The 24,163-nt window shown below is 37.9% G+C and overlaps 1 protein-coding gene across 1 annotated transcript; it reads left to right on the top strand.

Annotated features, from left to right (window-relative positions):
• The first annotated feature begins 10,590 nt into the window (after positions 1 to 10,590).
• On the top strand, positions 10,591 to 16,681 carry LOC142140130 (keratin, type II cytoskeletal cochleal-like). The gene is made up of 7 exons (XM_075197986.1): positions 10,591 to 11,016; positions 11,758 to 11,966; positions 12,625 to 12,685; positions 12,799 to 12,894; positions 13,027 to 13,191; positions 14,316 to 14,441; positions 16,457 to 16,681. The coding sequence occupies exons 1-7, from the start codon at positions 10,591 to 10,593 to the stop codon at positions 16,679 to 16,681; spliced, it is 1,308 nt and encodes a 435-aa protein (XP_075054087.1).
• The last annotated feature ends 7,482 nt before the right edge of the window (positions 16,682 to 24,163 follow it).

Genomic DNA, 24,163 nt, shown 5'->3' with positions numbered 1-24,163 from the left:
GTGTGTATTCTGTAAAATTAGATCTACAAACAAAATACTTTATATTTATATTTATAGACATCACAATGTCGCTATACATAATGTCAAAGGAAATAGTGGGAAATAGTATAAGATTTACATTAGTATAGACATACCTACATAACATTTGTTTAAGCTATACAAGTAATACTTACTGAATGCTTATTTTGACATACTTCAGACAACGCAGACATAATTACTAACAGGGTAATTTGGGTAGGTTTCCATAACTGTCTTAGTTCAATTGGGTCTCAAAAGAAAAAATTGGGTGTAGTTGGCTGCCAGATCACATAGGTTTTCATTACAAAGTTATGGGTTGTCTATATTTGTTCCTGTTTGCAAGGAAAGTGTCGTAGATAGTCAAAGTTTCATGATCGAATCCTGAAATAGAGTAAGGAGAGTAGCTGCTGGAAGCTGTATAACAAACACATTAAAGCATTTAATTAAGACTGTAAGGTGGATTTCAGGTACAAGTTAAAGCTGTTTTCTATTAACTCTGTGATGAATATTGACTATTATATACATTGTAGGTACTTAAAAGCAAGAATCAATCATCACTACATTATATGCATATTAATAAGTATTATAATTTTTCAACATATACCTGTATACACCATTTTATTTAGTAATTTAAAAAAGTAGAAAATATACTTAAAATATAACTAAATGTAAGAGAAATGCACTCATATACAGCTAAAACAGTCTAATATTTAAATAATTATTTTGTTGTTATGTGTTTTTCAGGCTGACTGCTGAGGGCCCTGTTAATATCTGTAAGTAGATTAATGATGATGTTAATATCTGGGTACATTTTGTTGATATAACTTATTCTTTGAAAAGTGTAAGGATTGTAATGATTTCACCCTTAATACTGTAAAAATTATATTTAAAACATATACATATATTTATATATCCATGTAAAGACCATTTTTTAAATTTATTATTACTAATGTATTCTTGACCTTATTTATTAAGTTTGCTAAATTGCAATGTTTCAACCATCTTTCTCAGCTGTCCTGCACTCCAGCACTGGGGGAAAACATCATTCAGGAGGAATGTCTCATGGTACAAGTGGCCACCATCATTATAAGGGAGGAGTTAGCTCCCGCAGCCACAGCTCCATAGGCAAGCACCACTCCAGCCATGGACATCACTGTTAAAGTCGAAGCTTATATACGGAGATTATGAGCTTCTGCATTTACAATATGTCCCCATCTGAATAAGCTGTAATATATCTGTAACAAGTTGCATTTATATGTAAACTCTATATTTGCTTTAGCATTCCAAGCTTACCTACCTAGCATATTCTAATTTTAGTATTTGCTGTGTATGAGTTATGTACCATGTGGCGCTTTAATAAACTGCAATGCACGCACTGACGTTTTTTGGTATTCTAGTAATTATTCAAAAACATATATTTAGAAATGTACAACATTTATACCTACAGTGGGTTGACAGTAAATTACACTGAGCACCAATAGTAAAAGAAATAAGAAGTGTCACTAGCTTTCAATAAACTGATTTATAACTGGTTATATTCTCATTAAATTTAGTTTAATATAAGCATACTGCTCTATTTTACGGCTATTACTAATCTTTTCATAATAATAATTATTATTAGCCAAATGTAATCTGAATTCAGAAGAAACAAGTGCCATTACTAATGTTCTTCATGACCAAAGTTTCATGACCTAATTTTCTGACACTGGTTCCAAGTAAAATGATTGACTGCACACAAAATGGCTGCCTCCAGTCTATGTTTGCGATGGGTGTATTTTAGCTGCTCTCCGTAAGTTTGATTCTTACTCAAAACGCTATCTGTTTGGAGTTTGCACATTCTATGTTCAAGTGGCTTTAGTTTCCTCTATGGATGCAACTTGTGTGTTTGTAATGTCAGAAGTCTCCATCACCCAGCCTGCAACAGGGCAGCAGTTTCAGGAGCAGAGATATACAGCACTGTTCATAAAGACAGATCAAGGAAGAATCTTGTGCACATAATTCTTCTGTGATTTTAAAAACAATTTATAAAATTCAGAAATTTGTAATCAAATGCTCATGGACTAATGTACTGGTTGCCAGATAAAAGGTGTCTTTGTATTAAACTTAATATATAGTGCTCGGTGCATATTAGCCACGTATCAATGTGCAATAATGTGAATCAAGCTTATCTGATCAATTAGGATGAATCCTCCGCATCTTGTTCTTCATGAGAACCACCAGCTTCCACATAATTTCCAAATGGAAGAAGATAAAACGAACATAATATAATGTATTCCTTATAAATGGTCAAAGTAAAAGTACATTGGAATATAATAAATCCGCTTAGTTAACCAGTCAGAGATGAAGAGCCAAACAATTACTACAGATATATATACCACAAAGAGGCCTTTTATATGTATATATATATATATATATATATATATATATATATATATATATATATTTATATATAAACAGTATAGACACACGCATACATATCGTACCACACATACATTGAAAATATAGAATCATTTACAATATCTTGCTGTGGACACTCATGGTGGTGAGGACTTATCTGAATGCTTTATAGCAAAGATGGATGGAGATTAAAAATAGTGGAACTCACCAGGATGGTTATAACCAGCGAGCAAGAAATCCAAATAGACAAGCCAAGAGTCGAGATGGGCAAGGCACAGGAAGTATAAATAATGTAACCAAGGGTTGTGGCAGGCAGCAGATGGGAGAACCATTAATGTAGCCAAAGGTCGCAACGGGCAACAAACAACAGACAGGGAATTAAAGAGACAGAGAAAGTGAATTTGACCTTGGACCCACTTGGATTGTTTCTATTACATACTCTTGGTGACCATTGATGACTACCAGAGGATGTCTAGTAGATTGCCTATACCCAAATCTTTTACAATTAAAAACAGCCTTAAACAGAGAATAATGAAAAGTCTTTGAAATTCTTACTGTCCTGGGAAGATCCACACTGAATGCAACAGGATTCACTTTCTTGATAATCTTGATTGGTGTAATATACTTGGGTCCAAACTTATTTGAGGGTTGCTGGAGTCTCTTATTGTATGTGGGCAACCAGACCCCATCACCATAGCCTACTTTAAAATTGCATGTCCTGCTATGTTGGGCTGTGTGGAGGTTTCAACATGAACGCATTTGTTAACATGATTGATAGCTGGCACCTTGTGATTTTCTTACCAATAAATGCGTAAATAAGGAACAATATCTGGAAATATATACGCAGTCTTTCATGTAAATATTTCAAGAGATATGGACAACTTCATTGTTAGTATGTTGTCTTGAGAATCTTGTCATTTTCTGTGCCTTGCGTTTAGAACAAAGAACCATTGTTTCCATAAAAACAACCATTTGGGTGCCTTTGCATAATAAAAAAGTATTTAAATCAGCAGGAGTAATGCATAGAAGGAGACAAAGTGTCCTAGTGATAATTTCTTTAATTGTCCTGTCAGCCTTTGGAAGTAGAGCCATTTTGGCTCTACTTCCAAACTCAGACTTAATAGCACCAAGTAGCCCTCCTCATTGACAATCATTGTGAGACGGAGGATGAAGAGGAAATTGGGAGCAATAGGGCATGTTAGACTGAGCAGGAGCTAGGATTCCATCAGCCTGGGTCAAGATCTATGAATAGTCGTCCTGTGAGCTTGCACCCTATGCAAGGAGACACAGAGATATTCCCGGCAATATATTCTTTTGCTTATAAAGGTTAGACGATGTCATCAGAGGCTGCTACCAACATATTTTCACCTAAATATGGAAAGAATATCGTGGAGACTGCTCCTGATTTTCTTGCCACTCATTTGGCTCTACAATTGCTGAAATCCTAGGCAACTCTGTAAATTACTGTAACAAATTGCATTTGTTTGCACCATTTCCATTTGCCGAAATGTATCAAATATCCAGTATAGGATGCTTATCTTAGTGTCTTCACAGGCAGAAAAAAATTAGAGCGAAAAGAAGTTTGTTATAACTCTGTATGGACCTTCCCCCAGATGTATTTCTTGATTCAGGATGACTAGAGAGACCATGTACACAAAAGAATGGAAAGTTATTTGAGGAAGAGTGACAGAAGATATTATAGACAAACTTAGCCCAAGGTAAATATTCAGCCTAACTGTTATGCAATTTAGAAATATAACATCCCAAAAACTGTTCCAGGAACAGGTTTACCCTCCTAGTCTGGTCATTAGACTAAGGGTGAAAAGCAGACGTTAAGCTCATATTTATATACCGCACAAAACAAAATCACTTCCAGAATTGAGCAACAAACTGTAATCCCCTATCAGGAATAATGTCAGAGGGCAATCCGTGGAGTCTGTAGACATGCTGGATGAAGATGGAGGCCAGATATTTGGCAGTGGATAACTTGGCTAATAATACAAATTGAGCCAACTTGCTAAACCAGTCAACAGCTTATTAGGACAGCTGCATTCTATATGACCTTTGCCTCCACAATATATGCATATATCTAGATGATATCTTCTAAATTTCTTCTCCTGAGGAAGTCTAAGGCACTAAGTTACATGAGATCTGCAGCATCAGCCATTACTGCAGGGGATGTTGGAGGATGCTTAAAGAACGATAGGTCCTTCTCCATTCTTCTGTCCTCATTATGTCGGTCAATATTAATAAATAATTCCATTTTTAGGTTATTATTACCAGGATATTGTACTAAGCAGCATTTAATATAATTGTCTAATTAACATGGTAGCAGCCAGTTGTCTCTTAAAGTATTTATCCAGTGAAACCAACTTCACTGAAGCATAGTGCCTAATTTCTAAGTGAAATATGTTTATTCAGTGACCTACATGTTAAAGTGATTAATATTTGCACACTGCTGACATTGTTGACACAAGATTCCTAAATCATTATTTATTTTCTGGCATAACTTTGCATATTGATGTCTTGTGGTATTAATTTTTTAAACTACTGCTAATAGTTTGCTGCGGTGATAAAACCTTACATCAGGTCAAGAGAATAAACCCATGCTTTTATGCAGTTTTAGCCCTGTGTTCCTAGTTTTATTCCAAAACTACTGAGGGGACCTTTGCCTCTCTACTATACCACTGAGCCTGTAGAATCTATCTATCTATTACACTACTTCTGGGTTGCCAGCCATCTGCCCTGTAACACTTGCTCTCGCAAACTCAGCTCTTTGAGTAATTTAGAACCCAGACAGACAATGATTATATACTAAACACAGCATAATGTGGACTTTAGAGCAGACAGCAATATAAGTATTTGTAAATTCTTAAGTATACTTTGTAAAGTTTGGTTATAAGCAATATATGAATGTAATGTTTAAATTGCAAACTTAGCTGTCATACTTAGAATAATAGTGTCATCAACTGCCTGTGTTACATCAGTATTCACTTTAATATAAGGAAAAGGGTTATATAAGGAAGACAATGTTCAGACCTTCTTGAGACGTCACTGGTGAGTTAGGAAGACTCTGCCAGATCTCCTCCATTAAAGTATTCCTTGATGCATGATTCAAAATGAGGGCTGCTTGTTGAATGTGGGGTCTCCATGCATTAAATCTGAGGAATTATGTGTTTGTCTAACAACTTATTGAAGCTAAGTAATTTTAATTGTAATAATAATTATTAAATACCATCAGACTGTATCTTGAAGTATAGCAACCCACATGCCTAGAGGTCCCACCTGTGCTCCAAAACTCCACACATTTAACTAAAGACAACCCCGAAGAATACCTGTGACCATCCACCACTAATTAACAATGAATGATCATTAATTAATGACCACTAATCAATAATTAATTACCACTACATTACCCTGTCCAAAAAGTTCACTTACCTTGTCAATTGGGATTTCCAGAGGAAGGAGGGAGATCAAGTGGTGCCGATCTGATCTCACCTGTACTCACTCTTTTTTCATCAATGGTCAGATGATGCAGAAGTTGTTTTCTGTGATCAGCTCTTCTCTCTCAGACAGCTTAACCTACTACTCCAGCTGTGACTTATTGAATAGAAGTCAAAGCAAAGAAAAAAACCTAGACAGAACTGGGGACAGCTGGCAAAAGTTCACTTGGCAGCCAAGTTGCCTATCAATGTTCTAGAGTGTCTTAAAAAAGGTTAAGCCACAGGTTCTTCACCATTATTGCCATCATCATCTTCATCCTTCTCATCATCCTCATTGTCATTGTCCTTAACACAATTGGCACCAATGTTCTTCTAAAAATAACAAGTGTATTTGTGCAATATTATACTTACTCAGTTTGGACTAGAAGTCGCACACACTTTCCAACATCTTTGCTTACATAAACTGCGAAATTGAGCACTGACCTTCCTCTAAATAACTAATCATAGGACATCTTACATCTCACAGTGGCTCCAATATTGTCACCATCTTGCGTATAAGTAAATGCAACAAATCCCATGTTTTGTTAATATGCTAAACCTCATTGTAAAAAGATTATTGCGCACTTACAAGTTGATTGAATGCATATTAGCAATATCAATGAAGATCTGTGCTCATTTTACATATTATATTAAACAGGAAATGCTTTTACCTCTTTACAAAGATAGCACAATTTTCCATAACATCAACTAATTTAGGAACTTCCAATTCTACAGTGGATATGCTTGAAAGATGACACAAGCAAAGAAAAGCCACCAATGACTATGTTATTTACAACATTGATAAGAAATAAATGTTTTCACCAAATATACTGGCAACCGATTGCAGGACATTTATAAACTGTTGTGTCATTAATAAGGCAACCAAGTGCCTGAATGGAATGACCATGATGATAGTGTCTATAGGGCCGCAAAGTGTTTATAGGAGGAATCAGAGATAGATAGATAGATAGATAGATAGATAGATAGATAGATAGATAGATAGATAGATTTGTTGCTGAGTAAGGGCAAGGTTCATAAAAGTGTCTAGTTGTGCACTCACATTTGAAAATGAGATTGGTATTTAGGATAATATTATGTAAGTAAGATTTTAAAGGTGTGGATAGTACATCTAAAGTGGTTAATCCAAGTTTAGCATTTTTGCTCCCTGTAAAATATTTTTTTTCTGTCCTCAGAGATGGAGGAAACCGGACATTGTACAAGCTTTTATTGGGAAGCTTTTTGTATCTGTACAGAGAATTGCATACCTAGGTTCATTTTGACCAATATGATAAAAACTCACAAAAGAGCCACATCAAATAATGATAGTCTCAAAGTAACCAACCTCTCTTGATTCATTTAAGACATAAGTGAGGCTAAACTGATCAGTGTTTCAGGAGAGAAAAAGAAAGTTGACAATAATGAAAAGGATGGTCCTCGTGGTAGCAGTGATAACACCTTCACCGTTTCTACCCAGTGCATTTAAAGTCAAACATGCAAACCTGCAAACTTGGCATAAAATTGATTTTCCAGGGGCACTTTCATAAAAACATTGCGTGGGATTCACCTGTTTGTGTGTTAGGCGCAAAAGTATTTTTAGGTATTGATCTTTATAATCTTGCCCAGAAGGGGAATGGTCTTGTACCAATAATTTTGAATATGAGGACAGGCCCAAAGGCAATTAAAAATATTGGCACATGGACAGTAACACTTAGGGCATTTATTTTCTGATTTTAGAATATGCATATACTGTAGTTTAAATTCACAATACGCCTTATGCAAGATTGCAAAATCCCCACCTCTGCTGCACAAATTGAAAAGCTCTGCACATGCACATGTTTTATACTGTTGTAAATAACCTTTAGTGTCTAAATAAAGTTTGGTGGAATATATCACGCTGAACTTTTTTTTCTTTGCCCACCCATACTACATTTTCTTTGCAATCCCACACCCTGAAATACCATTGTAGCTTTCTATGGTTCTAACCCCCTCTTCATCCCATATATGTAAGATATATAAATTGAAATAATACAACCCTAATTCGTTCCATGGGTAACATAACAGCTTTGAATATGTATATATTAAATGATTATTTGCACGAAATAAAAATGTTGCACAAACTGAGTGATGCATCTGTAATTCTAGGCCTAGGCTTAAGGAATTTTTCACAAGACTGAGCCTCATAATATTTTGGGATGTGCACCGGCCACTTTTGGTGTCTCGTGTTTTGTGTTTTGGATTCGGATTTGCTTGAGGTTTTGGGTTCGGATTTGTTACGCAAAACACCCGACGAAAGGTTTTGGTTCGGATTTAAGGTTTTGGATTCGGATTTATTTTGAAAAAGAACATAAAAAGTGCTAAAAACCAGTTTTGTTTTGTTTTTTTCACTCCTACGCTATTATTAACCTCAATAACATTCAATAACAATCATTTCCACTAATTTCCAGTCTATTCTGAACACCTCACAATATTGTTTTTAGGCCAAAAGGTTGCACCGAGGTAGCTTGAGCACATAATGCCAAAAAAAGAGGTACAAGATGGAATTGTTCTGGGCCCTCCCTCCCATCCCTCGCGAGATTCGACGCGAGACTTGGACGACAGAGCCTCATTTTCATTTTTTGGGCGCCGGAAATATCCGAACAGTGCTCGGATCCCGTTCGGATCCGCACTGTTCGGGTGGGCTCGGATTAGCGGAATCCGAGCCTGCTCATCTCTAATAATATTCAGTGAGTGATCAAGCACAGAAATAAGTTAGTATTGCTGGAAAACTGTCCACCACTGAGATTTATGTCAATACATACTTACAGTACCAATATGTACCCCACATTAAAAAAGAATTCTACGATAATAAACAGAAAATTTTAAATATATTACAAATCATTGTGTAATATAATGTAATGTAATGAGATGAGCTGCAGACTGATATTTTTTACGGTATCGAACCATACGGTGTCTGCATTGAGAAACTTTTCATCTAGTTTAGAATGTAGAGATCTTAGCAAAGTCCAAATAGTCTCAAAATATTATGATCCAACCCAATTTTCATATGTATTTCAGCATTTGTTAAATGTTGAATATTTTTATTCGTCATATAGTCTTCTTTATAATACAATTAGAAAAAATATCATGCACCGGTCTCTTAGGTCCAGTTACTTACCCCTCCACTGCAGGCTACTGCCTAGTCTGTCTCCACTCTAGAGTTCCCTCCAAGACCAGTGCCTGGATGCTGCCATCTTGGATTCAGTCAATTGCTCCCTCTCAGCCAGTCAGTGTGCTGCAGCTCAACTGACAGCAGCCTCCAATCAGCGGATAGAAGTTACTATAAAAAGACTTCCTGGAGCCCTAACCTGTTGCCAGTGCAACAGTGATTCTTTAGATGTCAACCTGGTTTCCAGCAGTCTACTCAGTTATTTCTGCCTAGCCAGTCTGGTCCAACAATCCGTTGACAGTCAGGTCCAGAAATCCGGCTCCAGTCCGGACCAGGTTTCTGTTTTCAGTCCGGTCCAGCAATTCGGTTCCAGTCTGGTCTCCTTTGCTAAATCTGATCACCTGTTTTGCTATTCTTGACTACTTGCCAGTCTCCAGTGCGATTCACATTCTCAAGCCTCCTTAAGTAACAGCAACCCTCATCTGTACCAGTCCATTTTCTTCAATGCAAAAGAACCTAATCAAGCCACACACCTTTCTACATGTATTCACCAGTTCTGCTCCAGAGACAGAACCCAGTCCGGGTACAGACAGATCCTCAGGCGTGACAGGAAATTTATTATGGCAGCTCATATAGGCTGCTTCTACTGTACATTGATTGCATGTGATGTAATCACACTGGACATTTCATAGCACTGACTAGGCATATCTAGCTAAGTGGGTGCATTGTGAATAAACATATACTTCAATATGGTGAATGTGTGCACAGATAAGGTGTCCCTACACTCCATCCTGCTCTCTCAAATATTCTTCTTCTTTACTCACTGCCTACTCTCTCGAATATTCTTCTTTACTCACTCTGCTTGTGCTAGGTGAATGAGTACCATAATATGTAACTCTAGTAATAATGAAAACAAGACCATAGGGAGAACATCTAAATTAATTATGAAATGTATCAACCTAAGTGCCATATATCACCAGACATAGCTACATACCTTCACCAATAATAGCACTTACTACAAATTTTATTATTTGCACTCTTTTGTATTCTATCTACAATTTATTTATCATTCTTCCTTTTAGTCTGTATAATTTATTTTTGTTTAGCTGCTTTTTTCGGAACATACTATTTATTGCTTCCATCAATGAACCTGCTCCTTAGTACTTCACTGTCCACTAAACAGTGTATTCATCACTTATCCACCCAAATTCCTTGAATCTAAGTCTCATATTTTAAAAAGTCATTCATTATTCACCAATCACCATTTTAAATTGGCTTTTATTTTGTGTAGGAATTTTATATTGTTGCTGGTAAACTCTAGATATCACTAATAAAACACATTATAATATAAGCTTTATATTCTATGAAACAAGGAGGATCTGAAGCTACTCAGTTAAAATCATATGAAGTAATGACATGCTATATTATTGTGACTACACCCATTACAAGTATATAAAGGCCAAGGCAGATGTCAGTAATGCAGAAGCAGCTACTTGAACATTGCTGAGAAGACAAACTTCGTAGATCATCTCCGTAAGAAGAACCATCATGTCTCATCACTCCATCCTCTCCTCTGGGCACAAAGGCTTCAGCTCCTGTTCTGTTGCTTTACCTAAACATTCCAGCTCACACAACATCTTCTCACACTCTTCTAAACATGCAGGACATGGTTACAAGACTCAGCATTGCTTTAGCAGTTCAAGTGCCCACAATATTGGATCCAAAGGACATAAGATTTCAGTGCCAAATTTTCATTTTGGAAAAAGTGGAAATGGATCCAGATTTGGTATTGGTGAAATTGGTCATGGATTTGGAGGGTTATCTTGTTCTGGAGGAATCACTTCTGTAACTGTGAACCAGGGTCTCCTGACACCTCTCACCTTAGAGAGTGACCCAAATATCCAGAGAATGAGGACCGAGGAGAAAAATCAGATCAAAGGTCTTAACAACAAATTTGCTTCCTTCATTGACAAGGTAAAACATTATTATTTACATTAAGCAACTAATATGGTATCACACAATCTCTAACAGTAAATAACTGATCAAACATAATTTCACGGGATGAAAGATCCTCCATTTTACTGCTTATTGTTCTAGGATTATTTAGTAAACTATTAAGTCTTTGATCTGATGGACTGATGCATTAACTACAAATATTAAGGGACTAGTGGGATTTTAGGTGCTGAGACTATTTACTCATTCTGCAGCTATACCTTATTTAAGGCCCCTCAAACTATCAAACTATTCTTGATAATCTTTAATATATTTTCACCATTGCCATTTAACTTTTGAGAGGTAACTGGTTCTCTCTCTTTTGCAATTTGAATTTGGAGTGAAAAATAAAATGAATGAAACTAAAAGAATTTAATGAAAATAATGATTCGCATGGAGTTTCTTAAAACAATTTTTCTTCTTCTTCTCATTATCTTTTATTTGGTATTATCCCATAGGCTCCAGTTGTTCAGTGCCATACTCCTGTCTACTACTACTATGATAAGCTCATATCAATAAAATTTCCCATTCATGTGAATCATAAGCCCACAGAGGTAAAGCATCATATGAATAAGATAAGTAGCAGAAGAGTGCAGCACTGAACCCTTGGAGCCTTTGGGGGACCTACTAGACGACAGCTACTCTTTGCAACTTTCGATTTTATCTTATCTTCTTGAATTCTTAATTTTAACTGTGTTTTTGGATGCATTTTTTTTGGAATAGGTGAGGTTTCTGGAACAACAGAACAAGATGCTGGAGACCAAGTGGAGTCTTCTACAAGATCAGAAAACAGCCAGGTGTCAGATTGAACCTCTGTTTGAGGCTTTTATCGGCAACCTCAGGAGACAACTGGAAAACCTGGAATGTGAGAGGGCACGTCTGGATGCAGAAAGGAACAACATGGAGGGAACTGTAGAAGATCTGAAGAGAAGGTAATGTAATATTTCCTAAGTACATTGATACATGCAATATCCTATGTCTTTCAAAATCTTGGCTTCAGTCTTGCTATGTCTTGGAGCACGGAGAACTGGGTAAAATGGACATTACATAGCCCACTATGGGACAAAGGCAGCAAAGGGCTCTAAAGAGTGACAAGAGTTATAAATATGAGAAGTGCATTTGGTGATGTAAGTTGTACAACAATGAGCAGTCACTGTATATAGCACATAGTATGAACCTCACTGGCACATGGCAGCATTTTGCCATGCCATCATTATTGTGCTTTTGAAATTACCTACTAGTCTTTAACGCATGACATACTGTAGGCAGAGCCATAAGATATTTTTTAAAAGCCATTCCACAAAATATTCACCTCATTCCATATTGGCCACAAAACTTTGCTTGTTTCGTCGGAAACATTTAGCCTTAAGTGTTCCCACGCTTCTTCTGCCACCTCCGCAAAACTGACTGTTCAGCCATAAAATTGAATTGACACAAAGTTTTTATTTGCTTATCCTTACTTGAGTCGCTACCTCTGCATGCACATTCTCTGATACCTTACTGAAACAAAGCATGATGTACAGAATCATTTCAGAATATTCGCGAGCATGAGACCATTAAATATGAACACAAGTTTTTTTCATTATACAGGTATGAAGAAGAGGTCAACAGACGGACAGCTGCAGAAAATGAATTTGTTGCTCTGAAGAGAGTAAGTGCTTAAAATGAAACAAATACTCTAGTTAAAAACTGAAATATAAACATTTAAAACATAAATACATCCAATGCTAATAAGCAAAGGACTAACTGACAATTGTTTTATAGGACGTTGATGCTGCTTTCATTAACAAAGCTGAGCTGCAGGCCAAGGCCGACTCTCTGACTGATGAAATCAACTTCCTAAGGACTCTGTATGACGCGGTATAACAATATGCATGTTTACCTGCTTGCCTTCAGCATAGCTTTTCTCAGTTATCTAACTTTTCAAAGTTGTAATTTCTGTTCTAACATTTTCAAAACATATTTTAATTTGAAAAAAATGAAATTTTGCAGGAAATTGCTCAGCTCCAGGCTCAGATCTCAGACACCTCAGTGGTTGTGTCCATGGATAACAGCCGAGACTTAGACATGGACAGCATCATCGCTGAGGTCAGAGCTCAATATGAGGACATTGCTAACAGGAGCAGAGCCGAAGCTGAGGCCATGTACCAATCAAGGGTGAGTCTATTATGCAGAGAAACATGATGAAAGATTAATTTATCTGCCTATCTTCAGGAACACAGAACTGGGGCTGGTAGCTGCAACTCATGGGCAGGATCTTGAGACTTGGGGTTCAGTAGAATTTCTGTACAATATTTCTAACAAGATAAAATAAAGAAAAATAACTGTGATATAAATGACATTCATGGGGAGGATTCCTCGCGATGATCGGCTGCACTCATTTCCGCGTACTATGGTACCCGAACATCACAGAGCTTCCTGTACACCTCAATGGGGTGTGAAAAAAATCGGAGTGCGTTCACGGCCATTCCTGAATTGAATTCCCCCCATAGAGTGACACAATACATTTTACAAACAGATATTAAATAAAAGCAAATGTAATTCGTTTTTAAACTTTTTTGCTCCTGTTTGTTCTTCACAATCTCACTTACTGATTACTTCATGTTTGTTTTCTGCTTTAAAACTCATTGAATATAACTGACTGTCATGATATAGCTTACTGTATGTTTAATGTTGGTCTATTCAGCCACATAACCTGGATATGTAGAATTATATAAACGATATAGAATCATAATCAAGTCCAGATTTAACTTTTTTGCCTCTCTTTTGTTTCATCCCTCGTCCTCCTCATTGAGATTCATGGCCCCAGCATCACCCACTTATCTATATAAGAGAAATTAGTATAAGAAATACATGTATTCTATCTGTGATGTAAAATTGTCTTTTAAGATCGTAAAAATCGTAAGAAAAAAAACGTAGTAACATCCTGAAACAAGCGGCTGACTGCTGTCCCTGTACCCTTAGACCCGTTCCACAAGTGCAAACCTAGACATATTCCCAATTTTGGCAAGGCCTAAATACAGATGCTGCTATTGGCAATATCTAAAGTGAGGTATTTGTATTTTCAATGTTTCTGCAGAGAGTTCCATCACAAGAGTTCCAACACACACAATCATACTGGATTACTTGGCCACATCTGCTTGAGCAATGCTAAAGCTGTGATTAAATACACTTAATGGCGTGATATTGCAAGATATATGTACATAGTTGACTGTAACTAGAGAACACAATTATCAATTGCACAGTTGCATTTTTATTTTTGCCATCATTTTTATCTGCAGTTTGAGGACTTGCGCACGGCAGCCGGGAGAAATGGGAATGATCTGCAGAGCAGCAGAAGTGAGATTGCTGAACTGAACCAAGCCATTCAGAGACTCAGAGGAGAGATTGAGTGTGCTAAATCCCAGGTAAAAATAAAAGCAGTTAGGTATACGCATGGATACAAAATAGGTTATTGCTCAAGAGACCTTGGGCCTCATTCATTACCAAATGCAAAATGAACATAATGTGCGTTTTTAAAATGTGCATGCATCGGATATACGCACATCTGTGTTCAACAAGGAGCGGATGTGAAGATAAGTTTGATGATAAATACTTGTCTAGGCCGCTCTCTTCCAACAGACAGGACATTGTAGGATACTTCTAATACATATGTGGAATAGTAAGTCACAAAAGAACACACTTAAAAAAATAAAAACTACTCAATTAATGTCACATGTTAATTATTGTAGTCATTAATGACAAAACATTAAAAATATAAAAAATGCTTTTCATTTATTTTATTTTTTTCCATGAAATACATTTACTAGGATGTAATTAATATCTACTGAATATAAACTGCATTTTTACAGTCCTTACTGATGGCAAACACATGTTCTAGCATTGCATACTCAGCCATCATCACTAATACTCAGCATTTAAACTAGACCTGTAGCTGGTGCAAGTGATACGACAGAAAAACATTTACCCAAGAGATGACCAAAGCTTGAATTGGACGCTGCTGCTTGTGCCAAAGCTTGGCAGGTCCATACTGTACATTGACTACGAGTATTCACCAATTCCCCTCCCTGTTCCACCCCTGAAATTGTAGGCTGTAGTAAGAGTCCTTTGCGCTCGAAGATGAATTGAACGTTGCTGCTCTCTATCTCGTATTCTGGGCATGTGCAGAGTAATTGTTCGCATTATGCGCAATGTATCACCAGTTGCGATCCTTAATGATTCAGATATCTATTTTCAGGCCTCAAATTTGGAGAAAGTGTAGTACTGCACAATAGCCGGAGATGGGAAACCTTAATGATGTTAACTAGTGCTAAATTCCAAGTGTTGTAAATGTTGTATTATTGTGTAATGGGTTTGGCTGTGCTGAATGTCAGGCACAAAACCTTTAAAATGCAAATACCTGGTTATAACCATAAAGCAGCATGTACAATGCATATTGAAGTTGAATGTGCAAAAGTGCAGTGCAAATACACGTTTGGTATGTCACTCATAATATACCATTTTAAAGTGTAAGGGCAAAGACTTGTGGGCCAAGAGTGTGGTTGTCTGTTGGGGTATAAAGGCTTCCACAGTCCAATGAGAGCCTCCTACCTGTGGCTTAGACTTACTATTGCACCTAGTTTTGCACTGAAGTAGAAAATCTAGATTTTGGTTTGAATTACCAGATGATCAGAGCAGAGGCGGAACCAGTGAGCTGTGGGCCCTGGTGCAGGGACACGGACAGGAGGGAACCGGGGCCTACAGCTCCCTAGCTCCCTATGCAGCTGGCCCCATTACCTCCATGGGCCCCGGTACACCGCACCTGCTGCACCAATTGTAGTCCCGCCACTGGGTCAGAGGTGCCTGTAATGACCACGCTCCTATAATTGTAATGTGACTGTTCCAGTTACACTTTAGCAGTACAGTACATCTCTAGGCGTGCTTTGACCCATGTAACAAAAAGCTTCAAACACATACAAGTGACACATATTCAAACAATCCTGATGGCTCCTTACACTACTGATTAAATTAAGATAATAATAAAAATAGAGACACCGAGTAGTATTTTAAAGGCGGACGCTTGGTGCACTTGCCCACATATGGAAGCATTGTAGATCCACACTTGACCCATTAAACGTTCTCAGCTTTTTAGAGCTTGAAGACACTAATTATCACTGACTCCTATTAATGAATTACTGACTATGCACATTTATCAAATTCCCTTGAGTAAATGAATTAGAATGATTAAGGTCTTCCATTCAAGTGTATACATTCTCCTTTTGTTGTCTGTCTGAGAGCAATAATCATGGCAGTTTGCATTCAGCAAACAGTTAAGAGGGCAGTACCCAAGGGACTTGGTAATTATTAGTTCAAAACCCTAAATGGAATGAATGTAGTGGTATGTCTCTATTATAGTAATAATTATATATATATGATGTCCCAGCGGGCTGCACTGGAAGCTGCTATAAATGAGGCAGAGAACCGTGGAGAAGCCGCTGTCCGAGATGCCAAGAGTAAACTGTCTGAGCTGGAGGCTGCTCTACAGAAGGCCAAGCAGGACATGGCTCGCCAACTGCGAGATTACCAGGAACTGATGAACGTCAAACTGGCTCTGGATATTGAGATTGCGACATATAAGAAGATGCTGGAGGGAGAAGAGTGCCGGTGAGTGTAATATGTGTGATGAAAAGAAACCTGAGTGTATCCTGTGGTAAATGTTTACTGGTCCTTGGGGTTTTAGTTATGGTCATGAAGTGGAAGTGAAGCAACAAACCTAAAATGTTGTGAATTTTCTGTGGCATGTGTAGGTGGGAAAAGGGAAATAGGTGCTGTTTACTGTATATGGTAATACAAATATTTCATATGATAAAAGTCCATGTGTAGGCTTGCAATAAATGGGAGCAGGAATGTAGTGTAATGTCTGTCTGTCTAACATAACTGTATATCAGTCAGAAAGAGTAAATGATGTCTAGCTTTATAAACTCTCAGACAATTCTCCCTTCTGTTCTAATGAAATAAATTGTTTAAATCCATGTATATGTCTATTTCCTGGTTTGTTCTAACTCCCTTCTGTTTGCTACATTCCAATTATATAAATAGGGTTAAAAAAGGGTTAAAATATAAAACAGTCTGTTTAAAATAAAATATACATAACTACATAATACAAATCTATAATTTATGTCAATGAACTGCAATGTAGTAACTACTGAATGCAAGCGTTATATTCATTATACATTTACACACTGTTTTTTTCTTATTTTCCAGATTGGCTTCAGAAGGTTCTGTCAATGTCTGTAAGTAAATGAATACAGTTGCCAATTAGATAAAGACAGTTTATCTCGTTAACTACCCATTGCGTAGCAAAATATAAATGTCATTATTTTATTTAATGGTACATTTCAATTGAAGCAAATAATAGAAGCAGGATCTGTTGTATATGATAGGATCTCTTTAGCTGCTAACATACTTTGCTGCAAGGAACTAACATTGGATGGCCATCTCATTACAATAATTGTATTTCCAAACTACTTCGCACTTTCTATATTTTCTGAAAGATACTATTTAATTTATTTCTCCTAGCTGTTGTGCACGCTAGCACTGGAGGAAAACACCATTCAGGAGCCTCATCCCATGGTGGTCATCATCATCATCATCATAAAGGAGGATTCAGCTCAAGCAGTTACATCTCCAAAGCAAAGCACCACTCTGGCCACGGACATCACTGCTGAATGGGCCAATCATGTGCACCAGCAATATTTAAGCCTTAAAAAAATGATAACAAGGCATATATATTTACAGCATTTATTTATATGTTGCTTTATTGTTAGCATTGATGCTTCTGTGTACTAACAATATGTAAACCTTTACAAAATTCTGTATAACAAAGCGCATTTATATCAAATAAATAATTATGATGAATTAAGATTACTTTGCGCATTGGGTTGTATTAAATATTTGTCCAATCAGCTTCAATCATCGGTGGTCTGCTCATATGAGCTTAAATAAAATTGCCCACTTCACTTTCACATGATATTAAACACAGCAAATTAATGTAAACAGTCCTCGTTACTTATGTATGAAACACCCCACAAAATTAATCCCAAACCTCCAAACTAGAGTAAATGGGTAAAAATTAACCTAGTAAGTAGAAAGAGGGCTTGAAGTCAGACATTCAGCATGTCTTCTTAAAGCCTGTTAAACTACCATAGACACCGATAGTGCTAAAATATTAGCAAATGGATCTCTATATGCAAATATTCACTTTGTGCCAATTTGAATGTTACCTGCAGTGTTCATGAGCAATATTGCTCAGTACTTCCAACACTTCCAACGCTTCATTAAAAGCAATTATAAAGGTTTTGTATTTGCTTTTAACATGCATTGTTTATCAATGTCCATTTGGAGCAGGTTTTGGAGGGCAGTTCTGAGTGAGAGACCACAACTCACCAAATAACCACTTCCCAGGCCCTCACACTGCTGCCCAGGGATAAACACAAGATTTCCAGAGGGAAGGTGTCCAGGTGTCAGATTTCAGAACAAAAAATGTAGCCACCAACAGACAATTTTTTGTGATGATCTGAGTCCTTGTCTATGTATTATGCACTTGCTAAAAGCAATGGGCATCTTCTTTCCTTTATTGGTTCAAATGGAAATGACAAGTAATCTGAATAGACGACCCTAACATGTCCCTTCATCACACAGTTCCCCCTTCATCACACTGCTGCCCCCTTCATCACACTGCTGTTCCCTTCATCACACTGCTGTCCACTTAATCATACTACTGCCTCCTTAATCATACTACTGCCCCCTGCATCACACCACTGCCCCTTCATCCCACTGTCACACCTGCATCACACCACTTCCCCCTTAATCATACTACTGCCCCCTCCATCACACTACTGCCCCCTTCATCACATTGTCCCCCCTGCATCACACCACTCCCCCTTAATTATACTACTGCCCCCTCCATCACACTACTGCCCCCTCTATCACACTACTGCCCCCTTTGTCACTCTGCTGCCCTCTTCATCACACTGCTCTCCCTGCATCACACTGCACTCCTGCATCACAATGTCCCCCTGCATCCATGTCCTCCCTGCAGCTCACTGCCCCCCTGCATCCATGTACCCCTGCAGCACAATGCCCCCCTGCTGAAGCATACTGCCTCCCCCCCTTGCAGTAAATCATTTTTTACTTACTTGAAACTTTTCTTCAGACAGCTGCTCCTCTCTTCCGGGAGGGAGATGGATGGGGGAGGAATAACAGTGCGGCCCATCGGCTGTGAGGGGGAGGTGATAAATCATCCTACATGCCTCCCCTGCTCTACCCCGTGGATCTGAAGCTGTGCAGCGACTGCAAACAGTGGAGTGCTAGCTCATCGGCCACCGCACAGCATTAGACAATATGCCTGACATTAGTGGCACAACCCAGAGCCCAGCACCCTGCACAGCTGCCTAAAGCTGCTTAATGGTAGTACCGGGCCTGTCTGGCTCATTTCTTGGAAATGACATTCTTTTAGTATACAAAGTATCTTGGTGATAGAATTGGTTACATTTTCATTAGAATTAGTTTCTATTCATATTTATTTTCGATGTTCACTACTAAAAATGCATCCAGCACTTTATCCGGCATTAGCTCTGCTGGCTAAAAAGGTGAATGTGGAGGCTACCGAGTTATTCCTGAAGCCTGCAATGTCTATGGAGTTGGTTACCCAGTAAGAGTGGTCATTTATAGTCGGTGTTGTCTTTTGACTACAAATTTATCCTACATCAAAAATAACCTTAAAACTGCTGATTCTAGCTTATACTTACTCTCCTAATTTATTCTAAACAATTTATCCGCAATTAATGAGCAATTACCATACATTTTAAGTGTCTTATTGTGATAGGATCAAAGTCCCTGTTCAGCAAAACCCATCAGTCTCACTGTGCATGTATATGGAAAATAGGCCAATTAGCTGCTCTAGGACACTCTGGGACAATTTACGTTACACGAAGACAGCAAGGAAAACTTCATGCACCAGCTCCGATATTTCATTATTCCATGCAAATCTTCCCAGAGTGTGTTTCCTAACCCATATTAGTTGGCTTAGTAGCCCACTATTAGAACTAATTGGTTGTATAATGGGCAGGCTTCTTTAAGATTACAGAGGAATATCTGGGGTGGATACATTGCCACTCTAGGCCTATCTTGATCAGGGCTGCCAAGAGGAATTCAGGGCCCCGTAAAACAAATTCATGGGGCCCCCCCTTAGAGTTGAGCATGCAAAAAAAAATTTCAGGGGTGTGGTCAAGCATTTGGGGGCATGGCAAATGCGCCATTGGGGCATGGCTAACATCAAAATCACTATGCTCTCAATTCAACCGGAGCGTCACATATGTCCAAGCACTCCTGACTTTCAGGACATCTAGCACCACAGTGTAGTATAGAAAGAATGCAGTGTGTACACAAAGAGTTCAGTCTTGGTCTGCACCTTACATTGGGCACAACACTCACCAAAAATTGTTATTGTCCCTACTAGAATCACAACATTTCACACACTGTGCTGCTCTCTCCTACCTGTTCTTCTCACTTTCTCCAATTGTAGCTGTTGGTTTCTTTAGTTGTGGCTTGTCTGGAATGTTGAAGGACCTATTTGGAAAATAAATGGAAATATTTAGAAAATTACAGCTAGCCCCGGCGTTAAATCCATAGCACCCACAATTAAGGATTAGGCCTTCCTCCAGCCCCAACATTAAAATAATAGTATTCACATTTAATAAATAAACCTATTCCCTTCCTGCAAACAGCAATACCTATTTCCTGCAGCCATCACTGCCATTAAATAACTCAGTTACATTTAATTAATAGACCTCATTCTCCCAAAACTCACTCCCATATTCAATAGCCCCCAAACCACCCCATCTTAAATTAATAGTCCCCACTGTTAAATTGCCTCACCATCACCCTACAAACAAAATAGCGCCCATAAATTAGCCACCACCTACCTCACACACACTACATTGCAACAAGCCTCCTGTGCCATCACACACACATTACTGTGCCCCTTCATCACAACTACACTGTGCCCCCTTATGCACACACTGCGCCTCCATGCTGCTTTCCCCCCTTTTTTTTTTTAATCTGTGCTTCTCTCCCCTTTTTTGTTTAATCTGTGCTTCTCTCCCCTTTGTTGTTTAATCTGTGCTTCTCTCCCCTTTTTTTTTAATCTGTGCTTCTCTCCCCTTTTTTTTAAATCTGTGCTTCTCTCCCCTTTTATTTAATCTGTGCTTCTCTCCCCTTTTTTTAAATCTGTGGTTCTCTCCAGTTTTTTTTTAAATCTCAGCTTCTCTCACCCTTTTTTTAAAAAATCTCATCTTCTCTCCCCTTTTTTTTTTAATCTCAGCCTCTCTCCCCCATTTTTTTTGCTCCCTCTTCTTTATAGTACTGTCCCTTTCTGTTTCCCCCCTTGCTTCTCCGTTTCTTTCCTTACCTTTTGTCAGCTTCTTTCTTTTCTTCTCTTCTCTTCTGTCTTCTCTTCTTTCTTCATGCTGGCTGTGGTGCTCCTCACTGACTTACGGGCGTTACTTGATGATGTCACACCCGACAGTCAGTGTGAATGGAGCAGAGAAGAGAGGAGGGACGGAGGGACGCGGCGCCGCGATCACGTGAGTGTTTTTTTATTTTTTATTTTGTTCCAGCTCCCCCCACCAACGATGGCCTGACGGACCGACCAATCCCTCCCCTCCCCCCGCGAAAAGAAAATATTAAATAAAAAAAAAAAAGCAAGATAAAAAAATTTAAAAATTAAAAATTAGAAGCAAGGGCCCCACTCCCCCCCCTCTCATCAGCCCTGATCTTGATCAGTACCCTGGCTCAAACAGCACAGGAGCCCTACACTCTACAGTGCAGAGCCAGTAACCTCTAGGGGGGGGGGGAGGGGGACTGTGTTTTGTGACCCTCATAGAGGCACGAGCTCTGCACTGGGGGTTGGTTTTTATTATGGTAATATTACCCCATTTCCGTGGTCTCTCTGTTCCCGTCAAACAAAACCTGGTTGTCTAGCCTGGAAATGCACTTGTCCTCTAAAATGCAGCATACACGTGCAAAACTGGTTTCAGTAAAAATAAAGGGAAGTGGCTTTTAAATTATTATAGATTCAACAAGATCCAAACATATCCACTTATTTACATTCCTTGACAAGCAAAGCATTCCTTCTTATAAACTTGGATTTGTAATGTGATAGTGTGAAGTGTTTCTCGATTATGCAACTTATCTTGTCCAAGAGCACCCTTGCCAAGTGTTTTATAGTGTGATAATTATCTAAGAATACAATAGCTTGGCATGGTGTTGTGGCAAGGGATATGTGTGACATTATTTGGGGTGGTGTATGATATAACTGGATCCAGAAAGGACCAAAATATGACAGAGAACAGACAAGAAATGTCAAATCCCCTGAATTTTGCTGACAATAGCTATTGTACAATATTTGAATAGGCTATATCTGGCCTGATAGCTATGGAAGAAATGGTTGCATTTATCATATTGTACAACAATTATTGATGGGTGAAAGTGGGAGGCTAAGACCTCACCACCTCTATGCCACTATTTAGGACTCATCATTCATCATTGATTTTGTCTATTATTATTTTGTCTTGTACTTTGCAAATGTAAAAAAATCTGTTTGTAGTAGAAACAAAATTATGCGAAATATTTTCAAATTCTAAATTCATAAATATTTTGTCTGTGCTGATAATCAAAGGTAATTTGATAAGTAGCACAGAAAAAAAGGCTTGCTTACAATTTTTAAAGTTAAGGGTTAGTCTGATTGGCAGAAAAACTGCATTTCATACTACAGGTGCAGCATGGGAGATGCCTTAAATACAAAGTGGTTATAAGGGAGGATTACAGGCATAGGTCAGTGACAGAACTGAAGGATGCAAAGATACAGGAGGAAACAGCAATATGGAAAGTTTTATCAATGAGAATTATAATTTTAAATTGTATCCTTGAAGAAATAGACAGCCAGTGCAATGATTGACAAATAGTGACAGCAATATTAAATAGGTAAGAAAAATCAACCAGATTCAAGGTGTATTTAAATGTCAATTTTGATTAATGAAAGACTTATTAGTAGGGGAAAAAACAGCCTTGGATCTACAGATGCTAATACATAAATATGACAGATGTATGGAAATAATCCAAAAACCATGGAATTTTGACAGCCACAAATTCCAAGCAGTAATTTGGTCACTAATTCCCTCTAATAGTCTGAGTGAATTGAAACATATGCCTGCGGGTGTAGAAGATGAAACATATGTACACAAGTCCTAAATACAGGCAAAATATCAAAACCCAATTCATCAGAACAATTATGGCTGATACTCCAGGGCATCTACCAATCTGGTGTACCTTATAGGTAGCATGAATGCTTGAATAAAGGTTTTGACACAGGAAAAATGAGTCAGTCTGCCAGAAAGAGTTTAGACCTGCATCCCTTTCCATGGAATAAAAAGAAAAATATTAATATTTGAACAATTCTTTTGTGGCCATATCACAGTCTATAAGACATGAAAATTGCCATTTTAAAAGAGAATTTCAGGGATAGAAAAGAAAGAAAAGTATAAAGCTTATGTAAGTTTTAAAACATATTATAGTTTTAAACAAGTTCTGTAAAGCAAGTTTGCTAAGCTCAGTCTCTTCCCTTTACAGGTAGTTTATAAAGAACAAATCATCTACTGGACCATGTAAAAGTAGATTTTAACCCTCAAATTGTGCAATTGCACTTAGATTCCTCTGAGACTGGTAAGGAAGTGAAGGAGCAAAATGTTTTGCACAACCACAGGAGAGAAGTTCAGTGGGATGGAGGTATTCCTAGTAAAGTGCATTGTAGGAACACCAGTCTGCCTCTTTTTGTGGAACAGTGCAGAAATTAGATTTGTTTTATTGTAATGAGATGAAGTTGTGGAGACGGCTCTTTTTAGAGGTGTTCATTGCTGTTTGGAGAAGCACACAACAATTTCCATTTCAGAAAAGGGCTCTCGTTTAACACCAACTCAGAACACGACAGTCTTCGGGTCTTTTCCTATACATGTAATGGGACCCATTCTGCACACCTATTTTGTAGTTTGGCGGACGAGTTCATTTCCAGGCACACTTTGAACAGTGTAGA

Source organism: Mixophyes fleayi, chromosome 2 (assembly GCF_038048845.1).
Source record: "Mixophyes fleayi isolate aMixFle1 chromosome 2, aMixFle1.hap1, whole genome shotgun sequence".
Classification (NCBI taxonomy): domain Eukaryota; kingdom Metazoa; phylum Chordata; class Amphibia; order Anura; family Limnodynastidae; genus Mixophyes; species Mixophyes fleayi.
The sequence above is the reverse complement of the archived record's forward strand: the minus strand, read 5'-3'. Positions and strand labels throughout refer to the sequence as shown.